General features: G+C 38.6%; 1 protein-coding gene across 3 annotated transcripts; it reads left to right on the top strand.

The window, feature by feature from the left end:
- Positions 1-9727: 9727 nt before the first annotated feature.
- HORMAD1 (HORMA domain containing 1) lies at positions 9728-25683 on the top strand. 3 transcript variants are annotated; one of them, XM_067569452.1, is made up of 14 exons: positions 9728-9781; positions 10383-10527; positions 10676-10739; positions 12024-12060; positions 12598-12618; positions 12723-12749; positions 13498-13565; positions 16960-17111; positions 17863-18119; positions 19367-19433; positions 20807-20883; positions 22106-22189; positions 23380-23478; positions 24350-25683. In XM_067569452.1, exons 1-14 carry the CDS (start codon positions 9749-9751, stop codon positions 24428-24430), a joined length of 1212 nt encoding a protein of 403 aa, XP_067425553.1. In that variant the 5' UTR covers positions 9728-9748; the 3' UTR covers positions 24431-25683. The 3 variants fall into 3 exon arrangements, with proteins under 3 accessions (XP_067425553.1, XP_067425552.1, XP_067425554.1); XM_067569451.1 differs by lacking the exon at positions 24350-25683 and having other exon boundaries at positions 23380-23585; XM_067569453.1 differs by lacking the exons at positions 19367-19433; positions 20807-20883; positions 24350-25683 and having other exon boundaries at positions 23380-23585.

Below are 25683 nucleotides of genomic sequence, written 5' to 3'. Positions count from 1 at the left end.
CGAATGAGCAAATACACAGGGAAAGGGTGAACCTAGAATCCTCATCCCCTGCTGCAACTGCCAGCTGTGAATGGTAGTCACAGGAGCATTGTGAATCACACCTGGTGCCTTGCTCTACTCCACAGGCCGTGGGGGAGCCTTAGTTCTGGATCTGGCAGGAGGATAATTGCCTTACTTTGGAATATGATTTGCAGGAACGTATTGACTGAATCATTGCAGGATACAGTTTCGGAGTGAAAACACAGATTTCTACAGCGCATTAAATGCATTCTCTTCTCTCCAATTCAGCACTGAGGTTGCTATGAAGATCCCAGCTCTAATCTCATCTGTAAACAATGCATGTAATAGAAATGACACATCCTCTTCCAAAAGGAAAAATATATTCAATTGTCTGAAAAGTTTTGGCTCAGTCTGATCAGCAGGCCCAGGTCTGGTCTGGGTTACTTAGCCTGCGACAGAAATGCAAAGCCACACTAATTGGAGATGAAACAAACTCTTAGGTCCTGATGTTGCAAAATCTGATTCATGAGGGAGGAGCCCTGAATCTCTGCAAAGCCTCAGGAAGCACGTGAGCACAGGGGCCCACTTGAATTAATCAGATTACAAGGTCAGGACCTTAGTTAATCAAAGGGAAGCAGCAAAAGTGCGGGATCCATCATTGTGTCACAGGGCCATGTGGAAAAACGATCACCAGTGGGACAGAAGTGAGAAATCACATCTTTGTGAAAATGTAACCATTTGGGGAGCTTGTGGTTGGTTTTAGCAAAATACAATCTGTCAGTTGCAACAAAAACCAACCAAACCCACAAAAGCCCCCCACCAATGGATGAATGTGGAGCAACTGAGAAATGTCGCCTCATGGTGAAATTTTATGTGATTTGCAACCACCACCAAAGCGGTATTTGCCAGTGAAAGGAGCTAACTTTTGCCCTTGGCTAAATTTGCCACTGTGCCTGGGTGCTTTCATGCAGTTGTCTTGTGTCACTGCTTCGCCTTGTTTGGGGAGAGCACCAAGTGAGTGACTAATGGATCTTGGGTACCCCGGTTGCTAGGCAATGTCACTCTCTCTGTAGTGTTTGTTATCTGCACTTTTACGAAATTCAGCCCCGTGCAGGGGGCCAACACAAGGTCTAGAGACACCACTCACACCCCACCTAAATCCTCAAAACAGATGGGGAGCCCCCAGCTCCCACTACTCCAGCATAGGGTGTAGGATCCCCTCCACAGCTCTGATTCACCATTCACTCTTCTTCTAGAGTGTAAGGATGAAGGGGGGTGGGAGCCCAGAGGATTGATGGAATGGCAGGGTCCACTGGTCATCCATTTTAAGCTTTGGTTCATTCACCATTGAACGGTGGGGTTCTTCTAGAGTGTAAGGATGACCCCCTAGAAGCAGGTGTCCCTGAGGTGGGTACCATAGTCACTAGCACATTGTTGCAGCAGGGGTTCCTCTGAGAGCAGAGGATCTCATGGAATGGCTGGAAGGTCGTTGGGGATCTCTCTCTCTCCCTCTCTCTCTCCCTCACACACCCACACACACCCCTCTGTAGGGTGGACCCAGCCACATTATGGCCCATTGGCCCTGACTCCCATTTGCACTACGGCCTCTGTGCACAGGTAGAGCAGTGCGCAGGGCCCTCAATGTAAACAAGGATTAGGCTCTTGTTTGAGGAGGGTCGAGCCCCGGATGGAGGTCAGCCTAGCATCGAGGTGAGGAGCCAGGCCACCAGCCCAACACATGACTCTTATATGGGCAGTTCCTAGCCCTTCTAGTGGGTGCAGTGGCCACAGCATGGGGAGAAGGGGGGAGTGGGACCAGGACATGGGGCCTGAGATGGATAATCCAATTATGGCTACATCATGGTGCTCTCTGATCTGAGGGGTTAAAGGCAGGCTCAAGGGCTCGAGACCGGGGCAGAGCAGATAGGCGGGCGTTTGTAATTCCACCAGCCAGATGTTTTCGGTGCCCGGTTCCGTTACTCAGGGAAATGATTTGTTCTGTTTGTTTAGCAGGTGCGGAATTTTCTTCGTTGTTGCTGCATGTGTCTTTTTCCTTCGTTAATCAGCAGGAGTTCTTAACACTTGAAAAACTGAAGTCGAAATGAGACTGGGGAGGGACCATCCACTGGGGAAGTGATGAGCTACCAATGATGACTTTAAATATGCTGCAGGGGCACAGGGTGCTTAACAGATGAACAAAACTGCCAGGTTCTTGCCCCAGTAGCTTGCAATCCACGGCATCCATCCTGCTGCACTGGTTTTGACTCTCCATTGCCGCCCACCATTGCACAGATACAAAATGGGGAATCACTGGCCAGGTGGTAGTACTGCTGAAAAGCACTGCTGGGGTTAGAGTGGTTCACAAATTGAATATGAGTCAACAGTGCAATGCGGCTGCGAAAACATCTAATATCTTTCTGTAGTGTGTTAACAGGAGTGTCGGATATAAGAGACAGGAGGTAACTGTCCTTCTCTAATTGGCACTGGTGAGGCCTCAGCTGGAGTACTGCGTCCAGTTCTGGGGGCCAGACTTTAAAAAAGAGGTGGCCAAATTGGAAAGAGTCCAGAGGAGAGCAACAGAAATGACAAAAGGTTTATCCATCCTGACCTACGAGGAAAAGTTAAAAAAACTGGGCATGTTTAGTAGTGAGAAAAGGATACTGAGGTGGGAACCTGAGACCAGTCTTCAAATAAATTAAGGGCTGTTATGAAAAGGATGGTGCTTAGTTGTTCTCCGTGTCCACTGAAGGAAGGAGAAGAAGTAATGGGCTTAATCTGCAGCTAGGAAGATTTAGATTAGACATTAGGAAAAACTTTCTTACATTAAGGATGACTTAGCACTGGAACAGGTAACCAAGGGAGGTTGTGCATTCCCTGTCATTGGAGGTTTTTAAGAACAGGTTGAGCACACGCCTGTCAGGGATGATTTAGGTTTATATTTTGCCCTGCCTCAGCGCAGGTGGCTGGACTAGATGACCTCTCCAGGTCTCTTCCAGCCTGCCACTTCTCTGATTCTATGACTGTGCAGTCATTTGCACCGGTGCAAAGTGGATGAAAAACCCTGCAGGATCAATGTTCTGATAGCACTTTCCTCCCACTTTGAGGTGGTGTAAATCACACACAAAGGGCAGGGCAATGGGGAATCACGCCTACCACAGATATTTTATTTTACTTCTTTCAATGCTGGTCTCTGAAGAACTCCACCTCAAGGGGCACTGGTCTAAAGCACCAGGAAGCCTGGAAGTTCATATAAAATCACAAGATAATTAACAACATTTTATTTTTCTTAAGGCTAATTCTAGGTTATTTTTCCTTCCAAAGCCAGGGGTATATACTTGAGTGACCAAGGGTGTATTTGCATAATAAGAACAATAGAACCACTGTAGCATTGCTACCCACAAACATAGATCTCTGTACTCCAAAATGGACTCTGGAGAGCTGGAAACATGGCTTGCTAAAATACCAATTGCTATGCATCCCTTTAAATAAATTGCAAGCCCTCGAGCAGCCCTGACTTTTCTATTTAAAGGGAGTCTACTCTAGCCCTACACATTATGCTAACCTTAGGCATGTTTTAATCTAATTGCTTTGTGTAAGAATGTTGTATAGTCTTTCAGGGGAAGATCCTCCCATCTGATCTGTCTGGTGGATCTGAGATAAGCTGCAGAAATTAGAACTTATTGCAGCAGGCCTCACCAAGGAGGAAAATATTTTAGTTCACTCTCCAAAACAGAGGTGTCATGAGGCTTAATTGCTCTCTGTCTATACTGCTTTGAACATGGTAAGTGCTATATAAGGGCTAAGTATCTCCATCATTGTTGCTGTCTCAAATGGAGTTGGAATGAAGGCTGCGTCAGGTGGGAAAGACACCCTACTCCCCTGATGCAGCTGTTGTGTGCCAGGGGCCACACTGATGGATCAGCATATCTGCCCTGCCCACGTGCGTCGATTTTTTTTAACACAAAGGCTACAAAGCAAACATTAGCAACCTGGGATATCCATGAATTATGGACACTCCTTGTGGTTCTGCAGCACGCTCCACTAGCACTGCATTCAGTAAAAGGGGGGGAGAGGGAGAATGGAGAGAAGCAGACAGAATAAGATGAAACATCCAGATACATTTCCAAGCAGCCCAGATGTATCTTTGTACTTGTGTGGAACTCATTGCAGAATTGGGGCATTAAACTGTAACCTCTTTGGGGCACAGACTTTGTCTTACTATGTGTTTATAGAATGCCCCACTCAGGCGCACAATGCTCCTGATTGGAGCTTCTGGGCACTGCTGTTTCAGAAATAAATAAATAATACATTTTCAGGTGTGTACTATGATCCACAGTGCAGTTCTTCAAATATAAACCATGCCATTCTTGTTGTGGGATACAGTGTGGACAGAGGTGTGCCACACTGGCTCATCAAAAACAGGTTAAGGATGAGGTTTTTTAAATTAAAATACTTTTCCTAAAAATTCTTTAAAATATAATTTCATCTTAAGGAACTGGTTTGATACTTTACAAGGACAGCATCAAAATAAATAAAGCATGTTTTAAAAGTCTTTAATTATTCTGTTAGCAATATCTCTGATTATTAAAAATGAAAGAATATTTTAAAAGTCTAATTTACATTTCACTGTTTATTCTGTTTATGGTTTTGCACATGACAGGCAGCTTGACACAAACTAGTTTAATTAATTTCACTTTCTTTTTCTAGCCAGTTTTGCTTTCCGGTTCTCATGGACCAGCACAAGGTTAATGTGTTTGAGTTTCAAAAACAGAATGGAATAGTTCATTCCAAAAGACAAGTATGCATTTTCAATGGAACCTGTGATTTCATTGAATTCTTTCAGTTACAAAAACCATATATTCAGATTGTGATCCATTCATGCCTAGGGTAGCCCACCTGAAAATGCCAAGGTTAGGGCAGGCTGCAAAAAGGAGAACAGATTCTTCCAAAACTGGTGGCTAACACTGAAGTTAGATTCCCCAACCAGTTACAAACAGTGCTCTTGATTCCCCACATTGGTTATCAAGATGCCTCAAAAAGGTAATACACAGACCCCTTTATTGCATTTCAGTCTCAGGCTCCCAATTAGCAACTAGGTCCATTAAAATGACAGGTTATTTAACAGCTCTGCTCACTGTATAAAATGTTCTGATTCCCAAAAGGTCAGCCATATTGGTCAGATCATTGGTCATAAAGATCAGATCAATATTGGTTTGAATCTTACCCAAAATCCCATGCTGCCACAGCCAATCCTTTAGTAACTAAAACTAAAGGTTTATTATAAAAGGAAAGAAACAAACAAGATGAGATATGTTAAATAGTCAAAGCAATCAGATACATACAAATGACTTCAAAGTCCATATATATCAGATTCTCAGCAGTATTGGAATTTGCAGGCTTGTACAGTTCCTCTGGTGTACATCCAGTACCTGGATGGGTCTTGATCCTTTGTTTCACAGCTTCAGATGTAGAATAGTTGATCCAGAGGTAGGAAGCAGGAATGAAGACAAAATGGAGATGGTGAAGCTGCATTTCATAGTTTCTGCCATGAGGTTTTTATGTCCTTTGTCCCAAACACAGCCACATAGCAAATGAAATGGCATGAAAAAGCCTCAGAGTCTCCTGTCCATAGGCATGTTCCTACATATCCTGTTGACTCATAAGGTGTAGCCACTGGGTTCATTGTATAGTTGATGATCCTTTATTGGACCTCAGTCAGGCTAGCCAGTGCTGAGGCTAATTTGTTTGGGGTGTCCAGTAGCACAGCACAAGTTTTAGATACAGAAATATCAAACATATTCATAGCTTACAATACAAAGATTATACACACATATAGATGAGCTTATCATATTCAGTAAATCATAATTTTTCTGATTCCTTAAATAGCATATTTTGCAAGATTTATTCTAACTTTGCAATCTTGATATCAATAATATTATAAATGGTCACCCCTAACCCAGACAGTGTCATATACATGATTGGCTTTAGATCTAGATTTTGGCCCTGAACTCTGATAGTATGCTTTTGAAATTACTTCCACTGTGTAATAATTTTGACATCTAGCTGGGCTAGTGGCCTGCAAAGAGGAAATAAATACATCATGCGTGTGTATATGTGAAGTAAAAGCCCACATGGGAGAGTAAGTATGAGACAATTCTCCAAAATTCTCAAATGCAAAGCAAACAGATGATAAATATGGAACTCACGGGCATGTCCTGTACTCTCTTCGCAAGAAGGTTGTTGAAGTCTTTCCCTCATTTTAGTCTTTCCTTGAGTGTGGATGTGAGCTTATTACCATTAGGCCAGCTTGATGTATCTGACTATTGAGCATTAGAAGGGCATCTGTGTTCTGACAAAGATAACAACAGTTACGTGTTTATCATTGCATCCCTGCCTGTGAAGTGGAATTCTGGGTATGCTTATTTGCATTTCTTATTACTCAGAATGCACTTCCAATTTGCAATGGTTTTAGAGAAGTGCTGCTTTCTGAGTTCCAGGAACACACTTCTATTTTTGCCAGGGCTTATGCTTAATTTAAAAACTTACTTTTCCTGGAGACCCATCCTTTTATAAAACATTCAGACCCTGATCTGTAAAAATGCTCTGTGTCTGCAGCTCCCATTCAGTCACAACTGAAAAGGAATTGTAACAATTAAATTTTGTATCAGGAACTCCAGAAACAAAGATTGCCCTGCTAAGATTTTCATACTATGAAAATTCAATAGCAAGAAAAAAAAATCAGGGAACCTGTCTTAAGATTTAAGATTATATATATATTATATAAAAATAGATATATTGTTTGTTTCTCTTCTGCAGCTGGGGAACCAGATGGGGTGATCGAGTTTATATCTGGATGGCAAAAAACAGAGGCAACCTTTGTGGAATAGCTTCATTTGCCACTTATCCAATGATGTGAAACATAGACTTAATCCTGGTGTGCAGGAATGAAGAGTCAGACATGCTTTTTAATTCATTTTAAATGCGAGATTTACTGAGAGTAATCTCAAAATTTTATCCTAAGTATCACAATATTTGGTATTTTTCTCAAAGATCCTGGATTCTTGTGATAATGAGAGAAGCTCAACCTTTTTTTTTCTTTTTTAAAATGTATTTCTAGCGCTCATGGTTGTGGAGAAAAGGTTGAAAAAAGTGTCCTCTACAGACTGAAAGACCAGAGGGCAAATAAAAGCACCCCAAATGTATTTTTTAGTCTCATGATTTTTAAACCAATCTCATTACTTTTGAGGAGCGTGACTCGTCATTTTTGAATGCTTGGGGCTGGCACTACTCATATTATAATCTCGTAGGGTGATGTATAATCTTGGAGGGTGATGCAGAAAGCTGCATGCATGATGATTCAAAACCTATGGTAGGTAGTCTAGTGTCCTTGTCCCGCCTCCTGAGTTTCTTGGGAACTAATGTCTTAGTATGGTAATTCCCCAAGAATTGTATTGGGGTAACAGCTGGTATAATCTTTCGGTATGATGTGGTTTTATTAATTTTAAATTATGTATTGTTAAATGACAATCAAAGACGTTTTCTCAAAACTTGCTTAAAAGGCTGATTGTAAAATTTTGCATGCATTACTTCCCATAGAAATTTAGTCAGTGTCTGTACAGTATTGTGTAGATAACTCCATACCAGTAAAGGACACTTAGGGTGCTTATTAGCTGATACTTTGATATTTTTGTCCCTTTTTACTAAATAAAAGCAAAAAAACCTGACAGATAAGGCTTGTTTTGGCTAGTTTAATTTTTAACTTAGATTATGTTGGCTTTTAAATATTGCACAATAAATATTTTTTCAAAATACAATTCACAAAATTAGTTAAAAAACAAAACAACAACAACAACCCAAATCTATGTGTGGCAAAGAAATGTAGAACGATGAAAAAATAACAGGGAATGTGTTCTTTTCTCAATACTTTTCCTCAGAAATTGCCATCTGTATTTGGCTGTATTTGTGTCTTGTCTGACAGATAAGCGCTAACTCCAGGTGTGAGGCGAAAAGGCGGGAAAGCTTTTGCACACGGCACCCAGATCGGAGCGGGTGGGGGAGGGGGGTGGAAAGGCGGTGATGCTGCACACGGCCCCGCTCAGGTCGAGGTAAGGCGCGGGGCGACAGCCCAGCGCGAGAGGAAAAGGCGGGAAAGTTGTGAGCGCGCGGGCTAGGGGAGGCGTGCAACTCGCCTGCAGGCGGGGGGTTGGTGGCTGTGCGCGCGCGCGCCCCTGCGGCGCGGTGGGGCGATTGGGCGGGGCCAGGTAGCGGCGCGCGCGCCTGGGGGCGCCTCCCGAGTCCGACCCGCGCGCTGACTCTGAGGAGACTGGCCGGCACTCGACGACAGCCGAGGGCGGGCCGGGCAAGGGGGGAGCGTTCCCGGATCTGGCACGGCCCGCGGTGGCCCATGAGGCGGCTCGGTTTATCCTCTTCTCTTGCGATCCCTGTTTGTCCAACCCTCCCCGCAGCCCTGGGTCTCAGTTTCCCCACTGGCTCTAACTCCTCGGATGTCAGGCGCTCCTGCCCCTCCCCCTCCTCTTGATTCTTGGGCACTGTAAAGGCCTGGGTGGCGGGTCTCCCCAGCTTAGATGGTGGGTGGGAAGCTGTGCTGCCTGTGGCTGGTGAGTATCTTTGCCTTGCCCAGCTGTGCACCTCCCCCTCCGTTTTGGCTGTGGAGCATCCAACCCTAAAGGAGCCTTTGAAAGTAAGGGCACGTCTGCACTGCAGTGGCACAGCTGCCGGTAGCGCTGTGGTGTGGACGTGTGTTGCGTTGATGGGAATGGGCTCTCCATTGGTGTGGTTAATCCATCTCCCCGAGGGACAGTAGCTAGGTCAGTGGAAGAATTCTGCCGTCCTGGCCGTGGCTCTGCATTGGTGGTTACATTGATCTAACCAGAGCGCGCAGGTTGTGGGATGTTTCACAGGCCTCTGCGACAAAGCTAGGATGAGCTAATTTTTAAGTGGAGACCAGACCTAAGGTCGCCACTACATTGGGAGCCCTTTACTGGCTTCCTGTCTGGCAAAGCTCCCCTAGGGCTTGGCCACACTTGAAATGCTATAGTGTAGACATTATCTATACCAACGGAGCGGGTTCTTTTCTTGGCAAAGGTAATGTCATTAGGTAGGTCAGCTGAAGAATTCTTCCATCAACCTAGCCCGGGGACCTAGACTGGCTTAACTATGCCACTTCGGTGTGGATTTTTCACACGCCGGAGTGATGGGTAGACCAGCCCAGGGTGTGGATGCAGCAATACTAGTGTAGCTGTTTTGTACCTTCAGTAAAATCACTTACCTTGAGCAAAACAAGCTGTATCAATAAAAGTGCAGTTTTGTCAGTGTAGTTGCATTTATGCTAGGAAATTCTGCGTGCACAGCTATGTCAGTCAGGGATAACAACTCATCACACTCCTGACTGACACAGCTGTCAACCAAAGTCTGTAGTGTAGACCAGGCTGAAGACTGTAGATCTTTACTCACATGAGTAATCCTCATTCACACAGGTAGTTACATTGAACTCAATGGGATTATGTGCATGAATAAAAATTATATACGTGAGTAAAGGTTTTCATTTAGGCTCCTGATTTGCACTGATTTCAATGGAAGTTAGGAGCCTAACTACCTTTGTGGATCTGGGCCTGTGTTCTGAAAACTGAATGGATAGGATCTACATATGTATGTGTCATAAGGTGCAAACTAAGCGTACTAACATTCCAATTTTATTAACAGATAGGAAAAGACCGACCATATCAATATGGCAACTGCCCAGATGCAGAGAAATTCTATGGTATGGTTCCATTTATTTCTGTGTATTTTTTGGCATACTTGATTACAGCAGTCAGAAATACAAAGTAAATGTTAGGTCTGTTATATTGCCCAGAATTACCCTTGCAGCTAAATACACTTGAAAAGAATAGTTCAGATTCATCTGATTTGTCCTTGTATAAACAAGATTTTATTTAGGTGTACTTCTTATTTTCATAAATAGTCTCACTGAACTATGCACAGTAGTAAAAATTCACAGGGATCAGTTAAACACTAAAGTCTTGAAACTGTAAAGAGTTAAGCATGTGCTTTCTGCACAATGACTATTCACATTCAAGTCAGCAGAACTATTTATAGTGCAAAAAGTTAAATATACACTGCATAACTCTTTACATGATTGGAGGCTTTGATATAACGTGACTGATGTTCAACAAGGAGGTGAACAAAAGAAGGATGGAGATTGCTTATATCTGCTTCATGTTAGTTCCCTTTAACATTAAAATAAAATCGATGGACCTGGATACATTTGGCTAGTGAGATAAGATGTTTGATTTGTTTTCAACATTTGAAAGGCAAATGAATGAAAATAAAATGATTAATTCCCTCCTCTCTCTAAATTTTAGAGTGCAGTAATATTTCCTAATAAAATATCTACTGAACAGCAATCTTTGATATTAGTGAAGAGACTCCTAGCAGTATCAGTATCCTGCATTACTTACCTAAGAGGAATTTTTCCAGAATGTGCCTATGGAACAAGATATCTAGATGGTAACATGCTGTATCTAAGATTCCTTTGACATAAGCTATTTCTCTGTTCTTGTGACAAAGAATTTTAGATAACTTATTTGTGCTAACTTAATTTTTTTTTAGTGTTGTAACTATACTTTTCTAACTAGAATTTTTTTGTTTGTTTGAGACCTCTGTGTCAAAATTCTGAGGGAAGACAAAAACTGTCCTGGGTCCACTCAGTTGGTGAAATGGTATGTCGATTTTAGAATATATGTAACAGTATTGTAACATGTAAAGTCTGAAAATTAGATCTCTAGTCAAAGAAAAATTGTTCACTCACTGTTAGTGGGTAATAACTGGTCATGTGATGTATTTAATGCTTAATATTTACTGTTTTGGTATACAGACTTTGCACATTGAAAAATCAGAATTTATACATTTCAGTATCATGTGATGGACTTAATTTGCACGTTTGGTTTTATGGAAAGATTTACGATTTTGGGACTCAGATTAGCAAGATATTTGAGCATGTTTGTGACTTGAAACATATGAATAGTCTCCTAACGTTTTAAGTTATGCACATCCTTAAGCATCCTGCTGAACTGGGGTAAAACAAGTTAATGCAAACTTTATTTTCATGCCAAGAATGTGTCCCCCTATATCTCTTCTCATGGTTCTCTCAGGACCTGATTCTTTGTTGCTCTGCATCTTGCATTGTAGTTATTTCCACAGTACAAAGTGGATGTAAAATGCTACCAAATTAGAATAATAGTGCTTTACACTCACTTTTCACTGGTGTAAATGACTGGCCAAAGTGTAGGGGAATGTAGAATTCAGCCCTCATTCTTTATTGGTTGAGGTTGGGACACAGTATTTTCATTAACATTACATTTATTGTATTTTTGTAACTTCTAAATTTGAGGACTATGTTCTCAAGAGTGACAAAAGAAGAGTTTGTTCAGTTTTTAAAATTCTGTAGCTGAATAGGTATTAGTAAGTATCTTGTATATATTGCGTAAAACTCATTTACTCTTTTTTCTAATGTTCCATTGGCTTATGGTAAATAATAGATGAGTTCTTAGTTAATTACATATTTTGGTATCTCATTTTCTATATTTTTTATGTAAAATGCAATTAAAACTTTTAAATAAACAGCACCAAGAATAAAAATTCTATTGATTTTGTACTTAAAAGATGCATAGACTTAAGTGAAACAGACAGTTAAACTTATCAACTGATGTATGAACAAATCTTAGAAAGTCTTTGAAAATGGCAGTCATACAATTTAATTACATTTATACTTGTTCTGTAAAGAGCCTGGGATGTTTTTGGAGTGTTGCAAACATAGTTAATTGTGTCTCTTAACTATGAATAAAAGGATATAAATAATGGAATAAGCATTGTTTGTCACTTCTGTATTTTTAAATTAAGAAGTATAAACACAAGAATTTCATTTTGTAGGAATTTTTATGTAATCAGACGCAAATCAAAATGATGATTAGTAGTAGATAGACAATATTATTTGATTTTTGCAGGATGTTAGGATGCTATGATGCTTTGCAGAAAAAATATGTAAGTCTTTCAATAAAATTTTGTTATATTTTTATATACTGTAACATTGTGCATTTTTATAATTCTAATCGCTGCCTCTTTTGGTTTTGGGGGGCTACTGTTTACAAATTAACAGCATTTTATCTAGATGTGACAGTTAATGGGAGTTCCAGGTGCTTAGCATATCACAGGATGTGGCCCATAATACTTGATGGTAAAGACTTTTGTCCAGTTTATACCAGTTGAGAATCTGGCGCTAGATGTCTGAGATATGACTTTGGGTAAGTTTTTGATGCCCTGATTCAGGAAAGCATTCCTATTCAGCAAAGCACTGAAGTCAATGGTACTTAAGCATCTGCTTAGAGTTAAGCACATGCATATATCCTTTGTTAAATAGAGATGGATGTAAAGATGTGCTTAAGGCCCTCCTAAACCAGAGCCCTAATTTCTACCTCTTATAGTGCAGATTCAAAATGACAAAATAAATTGATATGCAGGAGTATTTTATAGGACATATTTAATTTATTGTTTTTCTTTCCTTAATTACATTTTAAACAGCTAAGAATGGTTGTCCTAGCAGTAAGTATCTTTAAAATGTTTACACAACTCTCAAAATAAGTGTACTTATACTTGTAGTGTACTTTATATTCTCATATTTGCAATTATTTATTTTTAAAATATAGGTCTACACACATCCAGAAGACCCTCAGGTAAGCTTAATATAATATTTAAGGTTGACCGATGATAGTAACATTCACATTAAAATATGCATATACAGGCATATAGAATACTTCACATTTGGTCCAAATTCACACTATTATATATCTAAAGAAGATAGATCCCAACATAAGAATTACCATACCTGCTAGTCATAAGAATTGTCATAAGAATTACCATACCTGTTGTCCAGTATCTTGTCTCTGACAGTAACCAGTACCAGATGCTTCAGAGGAAAGTGCAAAAAAAACCCCATAGTGAACAATTAGGTTCCATGAATTCTTTCAAGCAAAACATAATATTACTAACTAGCTACTGGGTGTAACCCTAGCTCTGTATGGTGTATATGGAATTTCTTGGGTGGTGACTAAGAATATTACAGAATTTGAATTGAAATTAAAAAAAACCCAAAAACTTCAACTCAGACTTGTGGGTTTTTTTCTTATAATATATGGCTGCTGAAAGAGACGACTGACATTGATTTTATTTCATGGTGACAACAATTGTATAAATAAGCCATGCATAAAAAAGTCAGAATGAATCATAATGACACTAGAAAATTATAATCAATGGAAATGTCATTGTAGTGATGAATTATAACTTTTGCTTGACATGTAGACATCAGTTTAAAAAGCATGCAAGGTTAGTATGTTTCCAGACAAAGGAAACAATATTACATTTCACTTCTTAATAATTGGAACTGTATGTGCTAAATCCATAATTACTGTGTTTTGTGTTTAGACAGTTACAGAATGTTATCAGTTCAAATTCAAGTACACCAACAAAGGGCCAGTAATGGATTTCACCAGGTATTGTCCTCTTGGTTTCTCAGCTATGCAGTTAACAATATCTTTCTATAGTAGGTTGAGCTACCATATTGGTGTAATTTCTTATCTGTTGTTTGATTTTGGAAGCTGAATCTTAAGATTAAGTTCAGTAAGGAAACATACTTTCCAGCTATACCTATCTTGAAGATATAGTACAATTTTAGCAGGATATATTACTGAGTACGCTAGTTAATGTACAGATTTCACAGTGCTCTGTCTGCCCTTTCTGGATTCCCTTACACAAGTGTGCACACAGAGGAGAGATGGTTTGGGGTGACTACTTTTTAAAAAGTGGTGTCTAGATTTATGAATATGCATATTTTAAGACAAATAATTAAAAATGTAGGAAGCACTTATTTAACACAAATCCCCCGCATTCTCTCCCACCCCAGGACACAAACTGCTCATTCATTTAACACACTTGGGCCCTGGTCCTCCAAAGACTTACACATATGCTCAACTTTATGCACTGTGAGTAGTCCCATTGAAATCAATAGCACTACTCACAGTGCATAAGGTTAAGTATGTGTGTAAGTCTTTGTAGGATTGGAGTCTTGAAATGTACCAGTTTCTTTCTCTCAGATATTGGAGGGGTAAGGGTTTTTCAAACAATATGTATAATATAAAGTACAGTATGCAGTATAGTTGTAGCCATGTCAGTCCCAGGTTATTAGAGAAACAAGGAGGGTGTTATTGGGCCAACTTCTGTTGATGAAAGAGAGAGGCTTTCAAACCAAACAGAGCTCTGGGAGAAACAATACTACACAACACCTGGACATCATCAGTTTATCAAGATTATCCTTCGCTGGAGCTGAATTAGCTTTACTCGCTAAGGGACTGAACTGCCCAACCACAGCAGCTGATACCATAGTAACATGGAGAATTAGAAGAATTCTTCTGCCATTTTCACCTCAAAGAATTATTTCATAACCATGATGACACCAGTCACAATTACCATGTCCCCACCGACAATCATAAGAAAAAAGAATCGTGATTAGGCACCAAAGAGTGGACCAAACCACGGTCTTGATCATTAAAGAAGTATGGGTTGGAAGAATGGACTATAAAATGGATAGAGAACTGGCTAGAGCATAGGGCTCAACGAGTAGTGATCAATGGCTTCATGTCTAGCTGGCAACCGGTCACAAGCGGAGTGCCCCAGGGGTCGGTCCTGGGGCCGGTTTTGTTCAACATCTTCATTAATGATCTGAAGGATGGGGTAGATTGCACCCTCAGCAAGTTTGCGGATGACACTAAGCTGGGGGGAGTGATAGATACCCTGGAAGGTAGGGATAGGATACAGAAGGACCTAAACAAACTGGAGGATTGGGCCAAAAGAAATCTGATGAGGTTTAACAAAGAAAAGTGCAGAGTCCTCCACTTAGGAAGGAAGAATCCCATGCACAGCTATAGACTGGGGACCGATGAGCTAGGCAGCAGTTCTGCAGAAAAGGACCTGTGGGTAACAGTGGATAAAAAGCTGGATATGAGTCAGCAGTGTGCCCTGGTTGTCAAGAAGGCTAATAGCATATTGGACTGCATTAAGAGGGGCATTGCCAGCAGGTCACGGGAAGTGATTATTCCCCTCTATTTGGCATTGGTGAGGCCGCATTTAGAATATTGTGTCCAGTTTTGGGCCCCCCACTACAAAAAGGATGTGGACAAGTTGGAGAGAGTACAGCGGAGGGCAACAAAAATGATTAGGGTGCTGGAGCACAGGACTTATGAGGAGAGGCTAAGGGAACTGGGCTTGTTTAGTCTGCAAAAGAGAAGAATGAGGGGGGATTTGATAGCAGCCCTTAACTACCTGAAAGGGAGTTCCAGGGAGGATGGGGCTAGGCTGTTCTCGGTGGTGGCAGATGACAGAACAAGAAGCAACGGTCTCAAGTTAACGGGGGGGGAAGTCTAGGTTGGACATTAGGAAAAAGTTTTTCACTAGGAGGGTGGTGAAGCACTGGAATGGGTTACCTAGGGAGGTGGTGGAATCTCCATCCATAGAGGTTTTTAAGCTGAGGCTTGACAAAGCCCTGGCTGGGATGATATAGCTGAGGTTAGTCCTGCTTTGAGCAGGGGGTTGGACTAGATGACCTCCTGAGGTCCTTTCCAACTCTAATATTCTGTGATTCTAATCCATACTTCTTTAACTTGCTGATAAGAATACTGTGAGAGACCGTATCAAAAGCTTTGCTAAAGTCAAGGTATATCACATCCACCGCTTTCCCCACATCCACAAAGCCAGTCACTTCTTCATAGAAAGCAATCAGATTGGTCAGGCATGACTTTCCCGTGGTGAATCCATGTTGACTGTTCCTGATCACCTTCCTCTCTTCTAAGTGCCTTAAAATGGATTTCTTGAGGACCTGCACCATGATTTTTCCAGGGATTGAGGTGAGGCTGACCGGTCTGTAGTCCCCTGGATCCTCTTTCCTCCCTTTCTTGAAGATGGGCACTATATTTGCTTTTTTCCAGTCATCAGGGACCTCCCCCAGTTGCCACGAGCTTTCAAAGATCATAGCCAATGGCTCTGAAATCACATCAGCCAACTCTCTCAGCTCCCTCGGGTACTTTGCATCTGGCCCCATGGACTTGTGTATGTCCAATCTTTCTAAATAGTCTTGGACCTGTTCCTTCAGCACGGTGGGATGTTTACCTCCTTCCCATTCTGTGCTGCCCAGTGCAGTAATCTGGGAGCTGACCTTGTCTGTGAAGACAGAGGCAAAAAAGGCATTGAGTACCTCAGCTTTCTCCACATCCTCTGTCACTAGGTTGCCTCTCCCATTCTGTAAGAGGCCCATACTTTCCCTAATCTTCCTCTTGTTGGTAACATACTTGTAGAAACCCTTCTTGTTCCTTCTTGTTATCATAAACATTTCTCTCTCCTGTATCTCACTTATACAATGGAACAAGGAGTCTACATCTGATTTGTTTGCACAACTCCTGGGGAGGGCTCACACTTATGCCAAGCAAACTGTTCCACTGTGTATTTTGCTGTGATACTGGGAGTACCTTTCTCAGACCTGAAGAAGAGCTCTGTGTGGTTTGAAAGTTTGTCTCTCCAATAGAATTGGTCCAATAAAAGATATTACTTCATACACCTTGTCTCTCTAATAAAATACAGTAGTTGGTTTCATAACTAGTTGAACGAAGCTCCTGATTTAGGACTTGATCCTAAGAAGTGCTGAGAATACACAAGTTTCATTTACTTTATGAGGATTTAAATGTGCTCATTGCCTCTCAGAATCAGGTCTTTAGGTAATAGCGTGATATTCACTTGCCTGAAATATTTATAATAATTTATAAGTAATTAATGGTATGTTTATAACATTAAGAACAATTTTGTTTCCAAAAAAGATCTGACCACTTTGTTCATTCCTAGTAAGAATAAAGGAAACGATTCCATCATCACATGTACAGACACCAAGAAAGCAAGTATCCTCCTCATTCGTAAGATTTATGTTCTGATGCAGAATCTGGGCCCTTTACCTAATGATGTCTGCTTGACCATGAAGCTTTTTTATTATGATGAAGGTACTATTTCCACATTATCTTGATTTATCTAGTATATAAATAAACATTTTTAAATGATTGAAACAGCATTTCATATAATTTTTATGGATGTTAGAGCAAAACAGATGTTAGCTGTCCCATACGTGCTTACCTCTTCATAGTCCTGAATTTTCAAAGTTCTTGGGGTAAAATCCTGGATATATTGAAATTGTTGGGAGATTTGCCATTGAATTCAGTGGAGTCAAGATTTCACCTTAGATATTTAAAAATTGCAACTCAGCATGTTCATTCGAAAATTAAAACTGAGAGAAATTAGACTATATGAAATTTTCAGAAGCCTTCTGAACATGACACGTTTTTAAAGGGAAAATGCAGGAGTGTATTCCAAAGGTTTAAAAAGGAACAATTGACCAAACTCTAGATGGGAAAGTTAGACCTAGTTTTGTATACCACTTAAATGGCTATTATAACTTAGATTTTTTTAAAATATATCTGTTTTATATCAGTAATTCTTTTTTTGAGGTTAACTTTTTGTGCACATTAAATGTTCTAATCAGATTTTTTTCTATTGTGTTTAAAAAAAAAAGGTTTTATTTAGTACAAACTGAATATGGAAAATAAAAAGAACAAAAATAAAAAGGCTGTTTTGGAGTGACACTCTTTGTTCAAAGGAAAAAAATCTGTTTAATTCAGATACATATAAAACATTTTTTTCCAAAAGCAAGAACACACTTCATCATATAACAGCATATTTAATGAATTCTTTTTGCAGTTACACCACCTGATTACCAACCTCCTGGTTTTAAAGAGGGTGATTGTGACACGATGGTATTTGAAGGGGAGCCTATGTACCTAAATGTGGGTGAGGTGCCAACCCCTTTTCACATGCTGAAAGTTAAAGTGACAACTGAGAAACAACGAATGGAAAATATTGATAAAAGCCTGCTAAAGCAAGGAGACTCTAAGGTGCCTACACAATTAATCAGACTGGACAAAGATGATCCAGAAGAACAAAACCAGCAAATAAATGTAAGGGCTCAGACATCGCTATGTGCTATTTATGTCTAAAACGTTTTACAATTTGAACTCTATTGAAAAGGGTCACTAACCATTTATATTGTCCACTATTACAGAGTTTTAATAAAACATCTAGTTGCCAAATATATTCAGATAAAATTACTTATAGTTCAGATTTTTTTGTCTTAATTTTACTGCTCAAACTAGAGCAATCAGTTTATTTTATTTTTGTAATAGAAATCTACATTGAACTAGTGCGACAGTATGGTGCTGATGGGCTGCGGTGTCTTTAGTATGAAATCTCACACCGTGTTTCATAAGGTGGAAGGGAGTGCATGATAGTCATGATATCCTGGATAAATTCCAACTCAATTACATTATGTCTACCTAAATCATCTCCCCAATGATTTTAATTGAACAAGTTATTCTTCATTTTATGTCCTAAATTAATATATAGTGTTACTAGCATTGGTAAATTTTGTGCAGCATGTAGTAGTAGATGGGAGATTGTGTCTAAATTTGGGTTTCCTTGCAATATAGGGCATTGATCCTGCAAACACTTATGCACATGATTAACATAAGTGAATTTAATGGGACTAGTCACATGAATAATGTTACTCACATGCATAACCATTTGCAAGATTGGGGTCAAAATGTGAGGAATTATTTGTAATCCTTAACACAGACTAAACTATTTTTTTGTGGAAAAATAGTTATGCATAGTTAAAGTTGCAGCAAAGTTTTTATTTGACAGCAACCTCAACAAAAACCAAGGTAGATTAACTTCCCACAGGCGTGGAATGTATAACAGTCACATGTGCCCAACTGTTGATACTGGAGAGTAAGAGGTTGCCATTAAAGTTTTAAACTAGGTACAGATTGTTTTTTGGTATCAGTTGGAGATGGAAGTGAATACCTTATGGAGTGCTGGAATGTGTTATTGGCTATTTTGTAGGCAATATAAAAGTGACAAGGAATACAAGAGAATTATTCCCTTAACTTCAGATGTTCATGCTTTTAAGATTTTGGGTGAATGGTGGGTGTCCTGATCACTGAGTTAAGTTTTTCTGTTAATAATTATACATGATCATGATTATCCATCACTCTTTGCAGGCGTAAAGAAGACAAGGGCCCTACTCCCAGCAGTTTAGGGCGAAATCTAATTAGTTCAGTTTAATGTTTTTATATGATTATTTTTATTCCACTGAGAATCCAATGTAAAATTTACAAAGTATCCTCTTTATTTTTTTCTTTCATAGGAAGATTTTGTCACAGATAATAAAATGGAAGTTGAGAAAAATGCAAATAGATCTGTAAAAGTTGGAGGTAATAAATATACAGCTCAGGACAGCTCAGCACTTGCCTCCTGGTTCCTATGTTTCTGAAATGAGTTTAATACTGTTACCCTTTTTGATCCACAGGATAGACAAAGTTCAGGGTCCTGTAGGCTGTTTCCCTTAGGAGGAGAAATTGATGAGACAGGGATTTTCTTGATACAATCCTGTTTATTTACAAACATTATACATAAAGCCCTGTTTCCCTGAACACAATAGGAATTAAACAGCAGGAGACAATTATTTGGTTTCTATTAAAAACTTGCCTTTCCAGCCAGCACCCTGTGCCCAAAAATATTTTTCTCGCAGCTTTCTCTCAGGGCACTACTAGCACTTCTGCACATGTGCGTGCATGCACGCACGCACACATGAGAAAGAGAGAGAGAGAGGAGGGGAAAAAAACATTTCCTGTTGGGCCGCATGGTTTAGCTTCTACTCAAGTTTTTCCATGTGCTTGTGTTTTGGGTGCTACTGTTGTTGTTTCAGCCACCTGGATGAAAGGTGGTGGTTATGCCCTAACAGCAAGGTTTTGCTCAACCCACAACAATACTAATATATTTGCTATGCCTTTCTTTGTGTCACTGGTTTGTTTTATGATGTTTTGCATGCTGTTGTCAAATGCACTTTTCATTTTTCTATTTGGAATTTATGTTGTGTTCTATTCATATCTAATCAATTAAAATAGGTTAAATATTTAGAATAGAAGAGTACTATATCACTTGAGATTTTAATCTAAAAAAATACTTTCCCCCTCTGAAACATTATAGAAGCAAAACAGACAGCTACCTGTTATTGCAAATTTGTGATGCAGAATTCTTAGCACATACAAAAAGGGCCAAATCCTGCTTCCATATAATTCGATAGGAGCAGGATTTAGCCTTGACATTTTAATAATAAAATTAATTCAGCAGAAATTTGTCAGCTCTGGCCATTAGTTTTCACAGTCTGATTGCAACAGGACCAAGGGCCTGATCCTGAAATGCTTAATTTTTCAGTCCTTACTAATGTGAGTGAATTCATTAGGACTGTTAATAAGGACTACTTACATGAGTACCAGTTTGCAGAATCAAGCCCAGTAACAGAAGTTAATGGGCCTGATTCTCATTTACACTAAAGCCCCTTTACAGTACTCTGTCAGTATCTCATGTAAATGAGAATCAGGCCCAGTGAGCTAAAGAGATGAGGCACTGTAATTCCCACTAATGTTAATAGTTACTTGCATGCACAGATGGAAGCATAGAGTCTTTTCAAAGTGTCTGTCTGTCTATCACATTTATTAGATACATATTACCCTGATGTCTAAGAACAAAATGTAAAAATGCTGTTAATTTAATGTTAGAATTTGTTTCAACAAACCTTTCACAGAATTAAGTTTAACTTGTGAAGAAAATGAATTTATGAGGGCTGAAGAAAGCCGGAATAAACCTGTTTCCAATTCTCAGGTATAAAAACTATATTCTCTTCCAGTCTCACTCTTACACAAATCCTTGGGAAATGTATTTTGTTTTCTTTGTTACTCAAACTAACATTTTGAATTTTGAGACCTCTTGAGCAATTAATTAATGTATGGGAAATCTATGCATAAAGTTAAGTATACCTATAGCATACAATATCAACAATAAAATGCATGTATATTTTGTCCTGAACACGATGTTTTACAATAAAACATGACTAAAATATTCAAAATTGTAAAAACAGTCAAAAGCAATAGCAAACAGCTGTATCTTTAGTTTTAAAAATTCTAACAGACTGGGTGATATGAGCAGAAAAGGAAAGGAGTTCCATAGTCATAATGCATCAGTAATAAAGACTGTTCCTTTTAGAAACTTTATTTTTTACATTGATAAACCAGAATGCCTATATTCTACATATACTTATTTCTGTTTAAAAAAAAATAGATAGTGAAGAATTACAGTAGTCATCAAATCTTTAAAAATAAAAATATTTGTGACTGATTTCAAGGCTCTCTTGTTAAGCAAAAAGCCCAGCCTGGCAACATTCCAAAGACGGTAAAATAGATGTTAATTATAAAACATATACAAATTCATTGATATTCTGCTGTCAATAAAACACCCTCCAACTCTTCATACAATGAGATAGACTCAAGGAAATACTATCAAATGGAATCTCCAGGTCGGGGACTCGAATCAGCAACCACTTAGAGCCATCTGGCAAAATTTGTTTTATTTGGCTTTAATTTCATAAAATTATGTGACATCCATAATAGCCATTTAGAGTCAGTAGAAATTTATGCTTTTAAATGTTAATGGAAGCTTAAGGTGAATCTGGGTATTGTAACAATGACAGTTCATATTGTACTCTCTGAATACAACAATGAGAGTAGTAACATGTAAATACAGAATACGTGTAGTTATATTACAGATCCTTGAGGCTCAAAGGCAGATTGACCCCTTGGAAATAGTCAGTGACTGACTGGATGACTATAACTGAAAAAAAAATTGTGGCATTGTTTCAGCAAGGTACTTATGCATGTGCCTTCAGTGGGACTATCATTCATGTTTAAAGATAAGCATGTGCTTAAGTGCTGTGATGGATTGGGGCAGAGCAGTTGGCATCTTGCAAGACTGAGTCCTGTGTGTCCTAATTTGCCTCTTAATTCTAAGAGTATTCTTATTTTGGACTAATGCTTATTTTCTCTTTTAGGTTGATCAGTTAGTAAATAAGACATCTGAACTTGATGTGTCTGAGCGCAGGACAAGAAGTGGAAAAATATTTCATATCAACACAGTCAGTATCCTTTTTTAAAAAAAAAACAAAACAAACCCAACAACTCTTTCTATTCCAAATACAAAATGAAACCACGAGTTTAAATACAATTTACAGTCCAGGACTGAAATTCTGGTCCCATTGAAGTCAATAGCAACTCCCATTGACTTCTTTTGGAGCTAGGATTCATCTTAATATTTTTTTAGCTTTTTTATTTTAGGAATATGAACAACACGTTTGTATTCCTAATGTCAAAAATAAATGCCTATTTCTAAAAATTACTTCAATGTTTGGTTTTTAATTATATAGTTTCAGTGGGATTAATGATGATTTATTTGTATTCTCTTGGCCCATCCATGGCCATGTTCTCTGCCGGCTAATTCCATATACTGCAATGGACCTCTGCTAGGAGAGAACTTAATCCATTGAATTGTTTCATATCTCTTCTAAAATATTGGGCCAGAATTCTAATCTTAAATGTTTGATTTGTACGTATCTTTAAAAAAATCCATTATTGCTTGCTTATTCATGCTCGTGTGTAGCCAATTTTTTAAAATCCATTCCACCAACATGGTGCCTGAATATTTTAGCTTTATTCAAGTGGAACAGGAGTTGTTTGGGGGCATGGAAACCTCAAGCCTTAGCCCAGGGGCATGGTGCAGGGCTGCTCTGTGGTCCTTGTGCCCCCCCTTTCTCAGTGGCTATGAACCTGTGGACTGGAAAAGTATCCTTAGCACCCTGCACAAGTTTGTAAGATTTAGGGGGGTCACTGGATCTATGTAAACATGTATTCTATGGCCCTTCGCTGGCCTGAGTCCCTTGCAGCCTTCTTCTCTGGCCTGTATGGGCTCGTACAGAAATGCTTTCCACAGTGCACAGGGGGGACATAAGTATGCCTGCATGGTCATTTCATTCATGGTTCCCCTGAATAGCTCATATACGGATGTTAAATATTACTGGTACTTTTCCTCTTAAAAGTTGTGGGGGAAATGCTGCCAGTCTCAGTAGATAAAGAAACAGCCTTCATCATTTACAGTCAAGAGAGGAAATTACATGTCATGGCAAGAAAATCATGCCCTCCCTGTCCTCATTCTGAAAAACTCTTAATTAATTTTTAACACAGGTTAGGGAACAGCAATAGCATCCACAATGTGCTGCTAAATAGCTGTCTGCACTCTTCTAAAACTAATAGTTAATTTCTTTCTCTAAAGGTTGGTGAAAACCAGACTCAGGAACATGGTAAAAACCGTTTAGAAGCTAAGTGTTCTAAAGAAATCCAGAAGAGAAATAGGTCTGAGTCTGAAAAACTTGTAAGTTTTAAAGTTGCATGCAGAAAGCAAAGGATTGTTGTTATATTTTGTTATATATATATTATATTTATATTTGGTGGCAAGAACTAAATATCTCTAAATGGAAAATAAAATACATAATATAAAACGAAAAGTCTGGTGATTTTTCAAGATGCTTTAATCCAACCCCAATACTTCATTCACTATTTTTGTTATTCGGTGTATGCAATAAGGAAGATAAAATTACATAAGGAAGATAAGATTACATAGTTACTACTTCAGTATTTGTCTGTGAAAATAAACCTTTCATTATTATTACTATTTAAGATTAGAGATATACAAACATCATTACTTTAGATAAGAAAGAGCACAACAAGTTAAGTCAAGACTGAGGGCCAAATTCTAATCTTATTTTATACCTGAGTAAATCAGAAATAACTCCATTGACTTCAGTGGAGTTAATTCAATGAAAACCAATGTACATGTAATCAGAATCAAACCCTGTGTCTTGACATATTGATGATGTGCATTAGCTACTTAGTATTAGCTTTAGCTGTTAAAAGTTGAACTTCTGAGAAAATTTTACTTGCATCTGAAGCAGCATCACAAAGGAGCCTTAGATCATAAATGACATTTAACCTCCTTTCAATAGTGCATGAGAAAGTTCTTGTATTTTAACTGATTACTGTCAAAATATTATCCCAAGCTTTGCAATCCTGAGCACAAATGTCATTGTAAGGATTGGGTATTCTTTGCACAGCTCCTTATGTTTCATATAATTGATTCGTGTTATGAAGTTCTTTTTTCATGTTAAGATACTTAACACAACTGAAAGAGCCACGGTTTGTGAAATACAGTGACCTGTAATGCAGTCTATATTTTCTCTTGGTAGGTTCATCAGTATGAAATCTACTCTAGTCAAGATGCACTGCCAAAAAGGAGAAAATTTAGTGAACCAAAGGAGCAGTTTTAGATATCACCACCCTGCTGTTTATTTGTAGAATTCTTCTCAGCACAGCTTTCATTTGGTGTTTAATATGAATATTTTTAATATTAGAGATAATTTAAGTGTTTTTTTGTTTTTATATGTAGTCAGACGCAGAATTTATACACAAGAAAAACTCTGTCAAGAGAGGCCCCATTTTTTGCAAATTGAAAGTTATTTTTAAAGGGGGTTGTATTTCAATCTAAAAGGATAGACAGGGCATAACCATTCATCTGATCTGAGAAAATCTTTTTAAGGAAGAAGATTTTTAGGAAAGGCCTTCAATAACACCTTTGCTTTAGAGATTTTGATGAAATTCTAATTGTGATACAACTTAGAACTGAAACTATGCAAAACTTCCACTGGTGTCTTTTCCTGGACCGTACTCAGAAGCTTAAGAATTTCTTGTTCAGAACATGCCTTGCAGACTGAACATGAAAATTAAAATCTTAACTGGAATTTTGAGTTTTGGTAGAATTAAATGTCAGGAAATTGGATTAAGAAAATTGTGTAGTCATTTTTATAACAATACTGTAGCATCTCTTTTTCTTTCTTGTAAGAAGCAACAGAAGGAAACTTCAGGTGCCCTCATAGTGTTGATTTTGCACATTGGCACCGTAAAACTTAAAAAAGATAAAGAACAGCATTTACCTCTTTAGTTCCTAAATTTACACTGAAATGCAGAAATCCTTATGCAGCTCTGATGCCAGATAGCTGTTTTTTATAACAGCTAAGTGTTACCATATTGTGTGTGCTAGACAGCTGTGCCATGTATAGTATTACAAATAACAGGCTATAACAACTAAATATCTGAAAAATAGACAGCTCAGTTTTTATGTATGTGAAATGATTAATTGCAACTGTCAGAAATAGTGCTAGTGCATTTTTTTCAAAAAATAATTTTTGTTCTTCATAAACTTTAAATTCACTGGAATAATGCCCTGTATAAATACAGGTAACAACTACTGCTGTATTTATATTAGATATGAACAGCTAAACAATCCATCCTTAAATTTTAACTTTTAAACTAAGAGTAGCTTATTATCCTACTTCCTAATTAAACAATGCTATTTAATAATTTGCTACTGTATATTTTTAAAATATAATGTCCTATAAATTTGATTTGAGTAGATGATTGATTTTTTTAAATGAAAAGTTCATAAAGGCTGAGGACTTTTACTTGGTATGTCTTGATTGTTTTAAAGTCTGCTAGTTTTTCAGCCCAAATAAAATATTTACTG

The sequence above is a fragment of the Emydura macquarii genome, unplaced genomic scaffold (genome assembly GCF_026122565.2).
Source record: "Emydura macquarii macquarii isolate MOO-44397 ecotype Brisbane River unplaced genomic scaffold, CSIRO-AGI_Emac_v2 contig_2924, whole genome shotgun sequence".
Taxonomy (NCBI): Eukaryota; Metazoa; Chordata; order Testudines; family Chelidae; genus Emydura; species Emydura macquarii.
This window is presented reverse-complemented; position numbering and strand designations above follow the sequence as displayed.